General features: G+C 28.1%; 1 protein-coding gene across 1 annotated transcript in view; it reads left to right on the forward strand.

Moving 5' to 3' along the window:
• Nucleotides 1–353: 353 nt before the first annotated feature.
• Nucleotides 354–16,002, forward strand: part of LOC129984944 (uncharacterized) — a 125,880-nt gene continuing 110,231 nt past the window's right edge. The window contains exons 1-2 of the mRNA XM_056094887.1: nt 354–437; nt 2,512–2,669. Coding sequence (XP_055950862.1) covers nt 354–437; nt 2,512–2,669 — 242 coding nt within the window. The remainder of the gene's footprint in view (nt 438–2,511; nt 2,670–16,002) is intronic.

Below are 16,002 nucleotides of genomic sequence, written 5' to 3' on the forward strand. Positions count from 1 at the left end.
TGATCTATACTTTCACAAGTATGTAAACGCGATAAATAAAAAACGCGATGTCTTAAATATATGAGTTTGATTTATGATCTTGTGACTACAATTGTAGTTTGTTTTAATCTATTGGCTTATTTTAATTATTTAGGTTCAATCGCTTAGAGGAAAGGCATTAAAAATATTTATTTACATGACATATTTAGTAAAAATGCCAAATTCTCGACAAAGATCTGTATTTTGTAGTTATTCGCCAATGTCATGAAAAGCACTCGGAGCCTTGGCCAAGTCCACAATTTTATGTCTGAGGGTGAGAAAGGGATAAAACATTTATCGGAGAGTATGCAAGAAAATTTAAGGGTTTGAGTTTGATGGAGTTTACAGGCGCTAAAACCATTTCTGATTATGCAGCGCCAACCATAAGGTATATGCAAACATATGGTTATTTGAAAAAGGTGCATGGTCACATTTTAAACGGTTATTCAAAACCTCTGCTCACTTTCACAAATACTCTATTCTAGAGATAAAAAACTGTTGTAAAGATTTGAAGCATTAAAAGAGAATGAATAATACTCATATAAAATAGAAGAAACCTATAATTTTCAAAAAGGTAAAAAGATGAGGATGAGGAACTTTGTTAATAATGTCTTTTAAAACAAGGTGAGACAAATGAAAACATTGAACTCATTGAGAATTAAAACGTGGACACTCTATAAGAATGTGTCGAACTGTCAAAATGCATTGGCATATTGTACATCGAGGGGCGGGCTCCCCCAACAACAAATGTTTATGTGTAATTCTCGTACGGCCAATTCTTAAGCGAGTAATAATTGTATCCAATTTTCTGCTAGGTAAACTGGGCCAAAATTCGATGGAATATTTAATAGAATGAAGCTTATTTACCACTTTTCTGTCCCATTCTGATTGCCATTAAAAAAAAAATTAAGGGAAACCATTCCCAGTGATTTTTCTTAATAGTTGGCCCAACCTTACAAATCAAAGGATATTTTATATTTTTTATTATAAAATATATTTTATAGAAAAAGGCAACAAAGTCATAATAAATATAAGCCACGAAAGAGAATCTAATATAGAGAAATTCTTTATTTTCAAAATTTTGTGAACAAAAAGATCTTGTACAGGATGTATTTTTATGATCTCTTTATCTGTTATCATCTTTCTTTTTTAGTAAAAATCTAGGTCACAATTATTAATATTAAAAATTAAAGGCAACAAGTCTGGAATTTCTGTCATTAGAGTAAACAACAGTTTATTAAAAGATAAGAATTCCTAAATAAGTAGGTGATTTCATTTCAGATTTTTTTTATAGTTTTCTGCCGTTTCGAATTAAGGAACTCTAGCCTACACTTTCTAAATTTCAACTTTAAATTGGAATCATATTAAATCTTGACCAACTTCGTTTGAGCAGAATTTATTTCTGAATTTATATTATTAAGAAAATAAAAAATAAAAATTTTCTTCGTAAAATATAAATTATTCTTTTTTGATCCAAAAATTAAAAATCCTATCAAAATTTAATATGAATTTATCAAAGGGGAGTAAGCAAGATGAAGAATGACATAAGTTAAACACTTTCCATGTAGCAATTTTGTCTGCTGAGACGAATTCAATAATAAAATCCCTTATCCGATAGAATCAATAAATAAAATTCATAGCTGAAAGGAACTTCATTTCTGTGATTAAAAGTATAAAAAAAATATTTAAATTATCCCATACAAAATATTCCAGATCTTTCTAAAGAATCGGTAAATGTCAATGAATGATGCCAATTGTTTTTCTATCCTAATGAAATACAATTAATAAACATACGTATAGTTATGAAGAAATGAAAATTTTCATTACAGTATCTTTGCCACTTATCTTTTTAATTGATTTTTTCTTCTAGAACTCAGACACGATTCTCACCTTCTTTGCAACAGTTTATTCGCTGTTTAAAATAGAGTGCAAAAATTCTTATTATCTTGTTTAGAAGAATAGCACGTTACTGAAAACACTTTCTAGATCTTCAAAGGTTTATTTCCAAGCATACATTGTTTGCTGATTTGTGTTTGTTTAATTTTGTTAAAAAACTATTCTTAACTATCATGAGTTACGTATACAGGAGTATATGTAACTTTCAAACGAGAGAGGGATTTAATTTCTTTAGATCATAATCGAAAAAATTTTGCTTCTCAGTTCTCGGTGATATGCGGTGAAAATAAAAATGCAATAAATGGTCCATTTATAATAAATGTCTGTAGAGTCTCATTTTAAATAAATAGATGCAATTCATACTTTCATCTATAACATAAGACAATTAAGACAAGGTGTAGTTATATGTTAAATGACGTTTGTCATGTGACTGTGAAATCAAATTACTACTCCAAACTTATCCCCATTGCTTAATGCTATAATATGTAATTCTATCTATCGGTATATAAGATATGTAATTCTTATTCACGAACTCAAAAAATATTTTGTGTCAAAAAATATTTTATTTTTTATATTTGTTTTATTTTCTCTTTATAGAATAATCTTGTTGGCGATTTGAAAAAAGATCTGAAATTAAATGCTGAACACAACGGGAAAAAAGGGCAGGATCATGTCTTACAAGGTGCTTTAACCACGAATTTCGCAAATGGGCGAGCGACATTCTCAAACATTAGTTTTCTACAAACTGGAACCAGGTGAGTTCTTTCATGGAATTATGTTTAATGCGTAAAAATTAGTTTTAGACTATTCTGCTGCTAAAGATTTGTTAGACAACTGCTATACACTATTTTATAAAACTCTTATTTTTTAATACATGGAAAGTGCATGAATAATTGAGAATATTCTGTACCGGGAATGCATTAATGAATCCAAATGTTGCCAATGTTTTTTGATCCAAATGTTGCCAATTATCAACTAAATAAAATTTGGTTGCATTATTCTTGTTTCACGACTTCAGCTTGCTTCATGACTTCACGACTTGCGGATTATTCTGTTTTCTGAAAAAGCTCAAACTTTCGCAGTGAAACTTAGGTGTATCCGCAAATCAACTAGTATGCAGATAAATGAAGAAATTTGACTGATGAAAACTATAACAAATAATACACATTATAAAAATGCAAAATAGCATGCGTAATTTAATAATTTATCATTTTCTTTTGAAAGTAAAAGTTGCTGCAGGTACATTATTAGAATTAAACTACTTATTTGAAGAGTAGCTTAATTTTCTCCATCTCGATTAAAAAGTGAATCATTTTAATTTCTTTCTGAAAAATTAAATATCTGGAATACATACATACACACACACACACATACATATATATATAAATTTGATTGTATAAATTTGATTTGATATATATATATATAATCCGACTGAGCCTTCAGTTTCTGAACAGGAAACATTTAAACACTTCATGTTTAAATTGGATAATAACCCTTAGATAATATTTCCTAATGTATTTCTAATGTCTTTTCTTTATCCATCATCTATATTTGACATTTAACTGGTTTTTAAAAGCTAGAAACATTTCTCAATTTTATTTTAATTCTGATTCAATTTTATTTTATTTTCTGCAATAAATTGCAGTAAGTGAAAGACTTATATCTGTCATTCATACAAAAGACAAATAATTGTTTAATGGAACTTTTGAATTTTACTTTAATGGTTAGGAAATTTAAAGAACAACCACAATTTCAGGGATTGATCCAAATTTTTCTAAGAAAAGAACTTTTATTAATTTCTTTGAACTAAGTCATTATTTCTGCAGTCTTTGTTCTTTCCAAATAATATTGCATTTACTACATTATAATTAATCCAGATTCGTTTATGGCTGTTAGCATGGAATAATTTATTAGCAAAGATTTCTTCCTTTTTCTTTACTAGAGAAAAAAAGAATATACAAAAATTTGCAGCTACTAAAAAATGCATACGAATCTAAATTTCTAAAAGAAGAGTAATTCAGACTTCTTTAGATTGATTAACGTAGAATTAAGTGACTGTGAAATGAAAAGAAAAAAAATACATTTATCTTTGAAGCTAGTTATAATTAGTAGACTTCTACAAGAAAATTACTTTTTAAATATTAGCGTGGAATTTTATTTTGAAAGATAGATTAAAAAACAAAAATTTGTACAAGAAAATCTAAGCATCGTAATTCAGTTTCTCAACTTTCAAGGAAAACTTTTATTCATGTAGATGTTTGTTTACGTTTCTATTAAAAGAACTGCAACAAAAAAATGAGTCTTTCGCTTTGATAAAATATAAGGACTTCATTAGGAATATTTTTATTCTCTCAAATGCTTCTATGCATTTCATATTACTACTTCTGTAGTAAAAAGTCTTTTAAAAAGAAAAGATTTTATGGAATTTTTTAAAAAGAACTCTTTAATTTCGGCAGACATAAATTTTTTTAAACTTTTCAAATTTACCTTATCACAATTGTTTATTCCTGAAGTTTTTTCCCACATTTATGTGTAAGAAATATTATCATTAGATTCTTTCTGATGATTATGGACTTTTGAAATTGTGCCCGATTATGTTTATGGGAATACGATCACTATGAGTCATAACGAGCTGGAAATTCAGCATATGTTCTCTCAATGATTCTAATTGATTTGTTAATTTCAAGAAAAATTCATTTTCTTCTCTTGAAATAGCGAGAAAAGTAATTATAATTTCAAATCTCAAGTTGCCCTTAGGATGGGTTTACACTCGTCCAATTATTAGACCCCCAGTAGGCAATATTTGCATAGAAAGTCTAATTTTTTTTTCTTCACTGCGCATGCGTTGGTAAATTTTGGAGAGTTTTTTTGGCATGAGAAAAACAGATCACATATCATAAATTAATTCTGACAGTTTTTGCTTTTTGTTCTTTCTCATACGAGGTTGTGTTTCTTTCATTTTTTTCTATAGTTTTCCAAATTTAAGTATGTTGACATTTTTTTTACCCTGTTTCTTTGTGTAAATATCCATTATTTTAATACGATACGCAATGAAAAAGAAAAATTCAGGGACACCAAAACGGCAAATAGCCAAACATGGAATGCCTGAATCTATCTTCTGAAATTGTGGCAAACATCAAATCAGCTCCTTTATGCGCATCCATTGTCTTATTGGCCGTCTTATAACTGACCGAGTGTAAACCCAGCTTTAAGAAGAAATGTAAAATTTCGGGAAGAAAAATTAGTTCAGACATTAATGAATTTGCGTTAGAAAGAATTTCGCATCAAAGAAAATTACGAAATTATATTGCTTCCAATTACACTGTTAATAATCAGAAATGAATTTCACATGATACTGATAAGTGGTGGATAATTTTCATTTTGTTTAGTTATTAATAAATTAAAAAGCATAATTTCTATTTGAAAATATAATTAACATACGTTTGCAAGATATGGAAGAATGTATCTGCTGTACAAAATTGTTGGTACCAGTGATTAGTACAGGCCCTGTTTCAAAAGAACTGGGAGGGAGATTCCTGAGAGCGAGGAACGCCGTATTTGTCACATTGCTCTGATACACTGTATTGAATGTTCAGCAGAAATTTAAAATTTTGTTGGCTTTATCACCGTCATCTAAGATTTGAAACAATATAACTCTCAAAGATATGGTTACAATAGCAAAGGTTTCGAAATTTACGATTTACAAAACCTATTTTTTTTTCTGCTCAAACTAAGCAGTGGATTGAAATATAGCAAAAGAAGTTGTATCAATACACAAATAAGGAAAATTGCCGAATTAAGACCTTTACAAAGATCATTGTAAATGATTAGTGACAACAGAAAAAGAAAGTGAATTGACGCACCTTGAATAATTTACAGTAGAAGTACTAATAGCAAAACATTATTTGTAAAGCATAGCTCGGGGAAAATAAGCATTATTGGAAGATGGGTTTTTCAATCAAATGTATATAACACTTCCAAGAACATAACAAGGTGAATTCATAAAGCTGTTTCATATGAAAGGGGGAAATGATACTGAAGCAATGTGAGTTCTTTGACGTAATCATATGGTAAAACGAGGTTCATATTTTGTGAAAACAACTTTAATTAGTAAAATAATTGCGCATGTGATAGATCCGGTCAACCATCTGTTCCCGTTTAATTGTTGCGGAAGTGTATAATATGATTACTGAAGCTTTATTGCATTTTGTAAGAAGTGTTGCAAGTAATTTGGATTTAGGAAACCAACAGTGCTCAAGCTATCTGCGCTCTCTTACGTATATGTTCCCTTATCGACTTCAGTGCGTCTAGACGTTACAATCTGGATGCGAGCTGTAGATTAAATTCTCTCTTCACCAGATATAGGGAAAATAACAGATGATCATTTCGGCTATTATAGAAAGATGAGCCATATATCTTCTGAAATGGGAACGCTACCTCCAAAAACTGCGTTCACTAGGTCTCACGATGAGATTTCAGCGTATTTGAACGAAACATAAGTGGCTATGTGGTGAGGCACAGCAGTCGCGTTCCTACTCAATCCATACTTCTTTGAAAAAGTTACTTTTACAGATATGAAGAAGTGTTCCATCACAAGTGTCCATTACAACATTCACATGTAATACCGAAATTACAGCAGAGAACTGTCATTCGTGATACTGTATGGATGCAAATTGGTGCTTCCCCTTATGTGTTTGAAAATTTATGCAATGACTTGTTGATTATAAAGTTTTCTTCCTGAAGTTAGCTATTTTGTTGACACCTTGATATCCCGGCTTTACACTAATGGATTGCTGCTTCTGAGAATATCTATATCTAAAGAGGACACATCAAATGCACGAGCTTTATCAGAATCGAAAAATGTCTATATATGAAGAAATATCATACCCATATTCGATTTTTGTCAACAACCTCCCGTATTCAATTCGTGGTCATCTGTGTAGGTGAGCACTCTGAAAACTTGTAATTTCATTTAAAGTTTTCCAGTTTCAATATAGTTTTAGTACCATTTATGGTTTTTCAATGTGATTATTAATTTGTGCAGGCGAAAAATTGGCTGTTGCCATTCGAATATTTTGAAAGTTTTCCAATGTAGTCATAGTTTTAGAGATCTATTATTTGGAAACCTCGAGCTATAAAGATGTAAGAAATTTCGTTTCTATGTATGTAACTTTAGCTGAGTATCCACTCAGCTAAAGTTACATACATTTATAAAGTCTATTTTTTTCGTGACAACCCTGTATATTATTTAGAAAAATATTTTTCTTAGATTTGATACCTTTAGCAGATTTTTTCTTGCGATTGTAATTTCCATAAATGTTTTTGATATTCACGATCGATGATGCTATAGGGTCCCTGATTAATAATGCATCTACAATGCATAAGTTATTCAAGATACTATTTTAGAAACCGTTATTTTAAAAAAAAGGCTGTAGCATTTCTTTTATTTCCATGAATAAAGCGTGTATTGGTACTGATAAAAAACATTTTTTAAGCTGATTTCATATATTATTCTAGTTAAATTAGATTTCATCGAGTAAAGAAACATAAACAACTTTATATATGTATATTTTATCTGAGAAAGTAAATAGAGTATTCTTAAAATATTTACTAAAATGATTCTAATTTTCTCTCAGAAGGAATATATATATATATTAGTATTTTTTTACTGTTTATTTTGTCGTTGCTGAAATAGATCCGCTTCGTCCAAAATAAATCCTTTAAATATAAATAATAAATGCTTTTCGAAAAGACGATAAAGCAAGATATCTTTCATCATATTTCCTTTCAATTGAAATAATACTTTCAACATTGTTCTCAGAATTCATGATTTCATATAAACAAAGCAATAATCAAGTAAAAAAAATGATTTTGTTGCATTAAAGTTTGTTTCAAAGAAAAAAAAATTCTAAAAGCATTGCTTGTGCTTGTAGATTTATTTTGTGAACGAGAGAGAGTTTCGAATTTATTTTCTACATTTAGTTTTTAGATTCTATATACGAAGTATATATATATATATATAAAAGCAGCACAATCGTCAAAAACATTTATCTCAAGATTTTGATGAATTTCCACATTTCAAACATTTATGAACCTGGAAAATACATTGATGGAATTATATATGTATCAAAGCGTGATAATTCAAAAGTGCTTTCAAATGTACACAAAAGTTGCGGATTTCTATTAAATTTTAAACGAAACCCGTCCCTCGAATTTTTCCTAAAAATAAATTAACAAGTAGCTGGTAAAACAGATGGATGTAGGATTATATAAATAAAATTTGGTACATAGTTTTAGCATTTAGAAGAACAAGCTTTTATCAAAACTCCAATCAAATCTGTCAAAAATTTGATTGTTCGTTTGTTCTTTCACATGCATGTATCGCAATAACTCAAAAACTGAAAGAGTAAAATAAAAAAAAAAATGGAAAAGAATCTTCATATTAAAGTTTAATTTAACGTCAAATTATGATTTTAAATAGTCTGAAAAATGGCTTCAAAAATGCAAGTTCAGTTTTCTTTATTATGACAATGTGCTGGATTTTAAAAATAAAAATATCAGAATTTGAGGTTTTTACAGTCTCACCCTTTCCAGTCTAAAGCAATTATTGACTAATTTAATTGAGAATTTGGTATAATAACATAAATTTGATATCAGGATTCATATCTAAATTTGAGTATTGACTCGTTTCTCTTTTTAATTTCTATATATGGACAATAATATCTTTAAGAAATTTTAAATCAAAGTTCGTATAGATTCAAAATTTTATGATTAGCTATTTCCATTTTTGAATTTTAGCGCTCTTGTAAAACTGGAACTCCTAAGCTGATTTTTGTAAATTCGAAAAGTCCTTTTTTTTAATACAGGGTATAAAATATTTTTATATTTTCTATTTATAGATTTTCTATACGAGGAAGTAAATAGATAAAAAAATTACAAAATTTTGAATAATAATTTATTTTTGGGACTCATGTAATGGTCGTTGCCCGTTTTATTTATTCAAAATTCTATCGCAATTTGTTTTTGAAGATTCCAGTTTCATTTAGGAAAAACTATTCTCAACAACACCACTAAAAATAAGTCAATCAGTGAATCAATTAATAAGTCAATTTTACTACATAGGAGAACAGCTTCGTTTTAGCATATTGTATTCATGACCGTTAGACCATTTTGCCTTTTTTTAAAATTTCAGTGTTCCAGATTAAATGAAACAGTAACTTGATTTCTCATAGTTGATTTCATCCAAAATAATATCAATATTTACATGCTGTTAATTACAAACAATGCTATTTGTCTTTTTTTACCCCTATGTATTTTATCATTGACAAATACAGTCATAAAAGTAGTGAATAATTATAGAAAATTCTATACGCTATTTACAATTACACTTCAGCGTCTTCTCTTGATATAGTCAAAACTTTCAGTACCAATTTTTCCGTTCATATTGATTAACATTGTAGAAATTTCTAACTATTACTGGAAGAGAAAAATGGTTTGATTTTTACAAAATTAAATTACAGTCAGTATGCGAAAATAATTATTAACAAATTAAAACGAATTATTTGTTTTATAAGTTTATTTATATCTGAAAACCGCATATGAAATATTGTTTTATTATTAAATAAAAATGTTTTTTACATCTTCTGTTTTTAAATTAAAGGAAATTTTATAGCTGACAATTCAACAGAAATAAAAGTATTGTATGAATAACCTTTAAAGGTTTTTCAGATGCATATTAACTAAAAACTAATCCAAAAATATTTCCAAAATATATTTTTCAAGTATAAAAGCAATTATATGTTACTGGTGAGAAGATAAAAAATGGAGTTCTTAAGCAGATTTTACATTTTTTTTTTTGCCATTTCAATTAAATATTGTAGCATTTCAATTAAATATCGAAAAAAGCTTTTAATTTTTTTCATTCAGAGATATTTTACAATAATCCTAAAACATTTGACGAACGCAGTGTAATCTCCTGGGAAAAGAAAATCGGTTTTTCTCACCGCTTTTATTGTTTATCTTATCCGTGTTTGAAGCCGCAATGCTTCATCTGAAATGACTTCCTGGAATTTGGACAATAAAATAATTTTAGAGAGGCCGATAAAGTTAACTACTTTTCAGTTACTTCTTTTCGATGGAAATAATACTTTTAGCATTGGTTTCAGAATCCGCCTTTTGATTAGAAAGGAAAAAATAATGAAAAAATAGGAAAAAGAAATAAAATTCTTCATTAAATTTTATTGAATTAAAAAATTATCCAGTTATTTATATTTGTGAGATTAAAATGAAATATAAAAGAATCGTGGTTTTATATTTTCTCATATCTGAAGTACGAAAAGAAAAAGTATTGCAATCTTTTTTTGGAGTAATCAAATTTAAAAAAAAACGATGAAATTTGGTACACTATATATTTTAAATACACAGGTTGTCCTGAAATAGACTAACAACTTTCAAAAATGCAGGGGAACGGTTATGGTTAAGAAAATAATTCTTCCAACAAATTCATGTGCCAGTACATAGCTTTTTCCTCCTACATTTTTTAGTTTTAGTTCAAAAAGTTGTGGATAGATAGTGCTGCAAGTCTCTTTTAGCGTTCTAATAATCAATATCATCAAAATACACAGCTTCAGAAGGGGTTGCTGTTTCGACTTTAAAAAGAACATCCTGTGACTGGGCAAACAGTAGAGAGTTGCACAACAGATTCTGTTGCAAAATGTTGAAAAGTACGTATTTATTGGAGGAAAAAAAACCCTCTTATATTGAAATTCTACCGATTTGGGCAAATAGTAGAGAGTTGCACAACAGATTCTGTTGGAAAATTTTGAAAAGTACGTATTCATTGGAGGAAAAAATTTGTTTTATATTGAAATTCTACCGATTGGGGGAGAGTATTACTGCAACAAGAAGAAGCTTTCAGTGCAAATTCTCATTCGCTGAGGTCCTCAGCAGAATACAATAAAGCGATTGTACAAGAAACTCAACCGAATAGGTAGGGTTGAGTATGAGAAAGTTAGAACTGCTGGAGGACACAGTTCTGCTAGTATGCAAGAGAAAATATTGAACTTTGATTTTCATTTCTTAAAAGATTTCGAAAACTGTAATGTGATTTTCAATTTTTTTCTTTATTTATATGTTTGCTGTTTGCAGCGCCATCTATCGACAGCTTTTTGAACTGAAACCAAAAACTGGGGTGGAAAAATTTATGCCTGTCACATGAATTTGCTATAATAATTGTTTTTTTAACCTTAACCATTTTACAGGCATGCATTTTTGAAAATTATCAATCTGTTTCAGGTTACCCTGTATATATACATGTACTGAAGGGTAGAAATGTGTGTAAAGAGATTTTTGAAATTTTTGTTAGAATTTTAATTAAATAAAAATTAAGTAAACCTGGAGCGTTTTTTTTAGTGATAAAAAAACTCGGAAATGTTATTGAATAAAAATAATTTTTACAGCCTTTCGTTATTCACAACATTATTTGTTTCGAAAATAATAATTCAATTGTCGTGCTAATTACTCTTGAATTTTGATAATTTAATATTTTTTACATAATATTCAACAATAAATTTAAGATGAAAATGTAACCATTTTTATTACTTTTTAGTGTATATTTACATAAATTTTCGCTAGTTTTGAAAGCTGAAGAAGGAAGAATATGCTTTTTATTTCTTGACATGATAATTGATACAAAAAAATTAGAAAGAAGAATTACATAATAACAAAAGATAAAGTATAATAATTAATTATGTTTACTCAGTTTCTTAAAATTTTAATGACTCTAGGATGTCAGGGGACACGATTTCTTTAAGAAGGTTCATGTACACTATCAAAAGAACAGGTTTAAGTTTATTAAAATAAGAAAGCTTTAATAACTTTCATAATCTGATGCTTATTAAAAATTACTTGGAATCATGAACATCAAGTCTTTCATGAGGGACTTGAAATTGAACACAAGCAACAAGCAATAACAGGCAAGCTAATGACCAAAGACAATTAATAATGTAATAAAAAATTAGGACATTTTCAAGCATATAGAATCGTTTCCAAATTGAATATGTTGAAATTCTAAACCGAAAAGAAATGAAATAAGGATTTTTGCATTTATATATGGTATTTGAAAATTGGCCTGTAGTTTTATTTGCTCGCGATTAGTAAACTTCTCAAGTATTGTTGCACTGTTAAATTAAAGAAATATTGGTAGTACAATAGGTAAGGACTGAATGAGTTAGTTTAATTTATTACACATTCAGTTGAATTTATTTTCATTTTTTTATTACTGCAATATTCTTCCAGATAATTTTTTTAAATGCAAAAAAGAATGCAATCTTCTACTGAAATCAAAACATTATACAGAAATAGGGAATTATATAGAACGGTTCAAAATGACTTTTGAGAAACTTCATATATATATAAGATGTATTCTGAAGCAAATTAGTTATACAAAGTGTAACAACTAACAGCTCTTTTTATCAGGTACATGCAAATATCATACTCTTTTATTAAGAAGCTTATGATAATATGAACAAAAATTTCAGTATTATAATTAAACTGTTGATGATGTGTCCGTGTTACCACGGAAAGGGGTTGCAGTAGCTTCTGAAGGTAAAGACCCCTGAACGCCCAACGGCAGAAGTCTGACTTCTAGCTCATATGAACATGAAACTCACACATTCGCTTTCACAACCCTTTTCACAGGAGGGCACATTCACACACCTCACAGATGAAAAGCAACCATGCCTGAACCGGGATTCGAACCTGGGACGCCCAGATCACGGCACAGATGCGCTACCCTCATGCAAGGATGCTGTCAATTAAACTGTTATATTAATTAATTTACTGCCGAATAATTATTCAGATAATTTTTGAATTCTTTTTGAGAAATAAATGCTTAGAAGTTATCCTACTGTGCAAGACTGTAAGCAAAGATACATGCCATTTTTTTATCTGAAAATCGTATTTAATGCATGTATTACGGTAAATGTGATTATGTATAATTACCGGTGATTATTAATAATCTCCCCTAAACTTATTTGTGATTATGAAGTATCCCGGGTGATTATACATAATTTCCAATTTATTACATTTACCGCAACACATATACGACTTTGTACAAAATACAATTAAGCCTAATTTATAATGACGGTAAAAAATATCAGCAATTCGTTAAAACTCTATGATAAAAAGAATATTTATTGATTCACCGCAATCACGAGATTTAAATAAATAATTTCCTGTGACCGAAGATAATGCTTCTCTAAGCTTTGGTCGTTTCAAATAAAGCGTTCCTTATAATTTGGAAAGAATTGAAACGGATGCTCTTCTTAACTATTGAATACTTTGATTAGTAATTCATTTTTTATGTTTATTTCTTTTCAAAGAAAAAAATTATTTTGCTGAGGATTAATATTATAAAAACAATTCAAATTAATATAATCCTTAAGTAATTAATAACTATATAGGATTCCTTTGGACGGTTGATGAAGTGTAACTTATTATGAATTTAAAAAAATGGAAAAGAGGAATTGAATTCGAGATTAGTTTTAATAAGCTGACATTTTTATTATATTTTTTCTTCTAATTTTTCTATTCAGAGGGGATTTTTTTTCTTAAAAAATATGAATCATATTAAAAGTTTTAAAAGAAATCGTGATTCTTGATTGCATTCATTAAGATTATTTTTCTGTTTCAAATAATTGTTGCAAAAAGTTTTTATAATAAAAATTATTCCTTTATTTCAAAAGTAATAAAGTGTTATAAGGAAAATTTAATTTTATACACATTTGTGATCGTCACATGTTATACTATGGTTGTTATGATTTTTACCAATAAAAAGTAAATATTTTAGCTTTAGAAAGCTATTTGTGAGGATGCAAGTGATTTTAAGCTTTATTGTAAACTCTTTGATGGCTACTTAATTCGCCGTATCTTATGAACTTAACTTGATGTTCATAATTTTCTCAACAAAATATTTTTGATTCTCAAATTGTTCCAGTCTTTAAAATCGCGTTATTTTAATAACCTTGCACCTGTACTGTTTATTGTGCATGGACCTCCTAAGTGAAATGGAACTACAAGACTTCAAAATATAATTAATAACGAAACTGTCCAATAGAAAGTGCGTATGATATCGATTGCATAAGTATTATGCTTTTTCTCATCAGAAACTGTACACGTTCCTCCGAAGTAAAGATTGGTCGCCAACTCGCCAGAATCACACTTTAACTAATTGATGATCGCTGATTCAATGTTAGCTTTAACTTTCTTTTGAGACCAAACGAATCGTCTTTTATGTAGTGTAAATACTGTTTAGCGAAAGTATTCTGAGTCCAATTAATATTCGAAATTTACAAGCAGCTCCAAAATAATCTTCATGCCGTTTGAAAACGTGAAGTTAATCCACTAAAGCAACTAATTTAACAAAATCGTTTAGGTCGAAAATTATCTTAATAATTCATACGAATAAAATGCAGCTTTCTGTTTGTATTGATTACATTATGTTTACAACGTTTTCGTATTTTCTTTGAAAAACTTTTTGATAGAAAATAATAAATTTAATAAAATCAATTTTTTGGGTGCAATTTTATTATGATATTTTAGTGCGATACTAAAATGCATATTTTTATTAGAATTATTTCTTTTTTTTTAAAGTAATTATTCATTTAAATAAATCTTTGTTATAAATATAAGGAAATTTTAGAACATATTTTCTGGAATACATTCCCAGATGGCGCCACTAGTTTATAAACAAATTAACAAATAATAATAATTGAAAACATTTTTGAAAATGCATTGTCAATGAAAACCTATCATGGAACATAATTTAAAACCTCTTGCCCATCAATGAGTGATGAAGAAACCTATTAAAAAATTCCTTTAATAAAAAATATCAAGTTAAATGCAAGTTCTTTGTTTTAAAAATGTTTCTTCTTACAAATGGTAAATTATCCTCATTTTATTAATGAAAGATTTTTCTCTTTTAGATAAAAGTTAATTGTAAATTAAAAGAAGAAGTAGAGAAATATAAACAACAAGAAAATAATTAATTAAATTACATACAAATAAGCATTGATAAATTTTAGAATTTCCAAATAAAAATAATTTTTTTTTACAATTTTTGATGCAAACTGTTAACAATAGTCTATGGCTATTTTCAACAAATTCTAATTAGCTTAGCAATACTGTCTGGTTTCTAATTATGTGTGGATTGAAAAGATTTTCTTATGTATCTTGTTAAAAATAATTTAAAAATAGAATAAAAGTATTTTTTTTCTTGAAGATGCATATGAAATTCTTTGATTTATCCCACGCATGTAAATATTTTCCAACTACAATTTTTTTTCATATAAGAAAGTGGGAATGTGCGGTAATCAACCAAAAATAATATTGTTATGTAAATAGTTTATGTTTTTCCGATTCCGTATTTTATTACTGTTACTATATTTATGAACAGCTAATTATATAGGGAATCTAAACATGTTTATCTATGCAGAGGAAAATATATTCAATGCGAATTCAAATATATATATATAAAGAAGGTGTTATATCTTATGATGGCTAAATAAGATTTTATCGAAAAAAAACAGGATTATTCTTTTTTTATTTAACGAGCTTATACAATAATCCAGAAATATATAATGAAAAGATTGCGATATCCAAGAAATAAACAAAACAAAAAACGTTTCTTTCTTGGCTGCTTTTCATCTGTTTGTTTATTTTCTCGCACCGTGAAACGAAATTGTTTCGTTTGAAATGACTTTTTAAAATTCGAACAATAAAATTCATTCTGAAGGTTGGATAAAGTTAAATACTTATTTTCAAAGATTTCTTTTTCATAGAAATAATACTTTAGTGTGGAACTGTGTATTGGATTCTTCACTTGAAACAGCTGAAGAAAGACAAAGATAAAAAGGGGAAATAACAAAAATAGTTGATTGAATTTTCTTTCAGAAAGAATAACTGCAAGTCTTCATTTATGTTTGCGAAATAAAAGTGCAGTGAATCGAAAAAAGAATTAAAAATATTTTTCAGTAAGTTGTTAGATTTTAAATTTGAAATGATTTTAAACAATAAGAACAATTAAATTTA

The sequence above is a fragment of the Argiope bruennichi genome, chromosome 9 (assembly GCF_947563725.1).
Source record: "Argiope bruennichi chromosome 9, qqArgBrue1.1, whole genome shotgun sequence".
Lineage (NCBI taxonomy): Eukaryota > Metazoa > Arthropoda > Arachnida > Araneae > Araneidae > Argiope > Argiope bruennichi.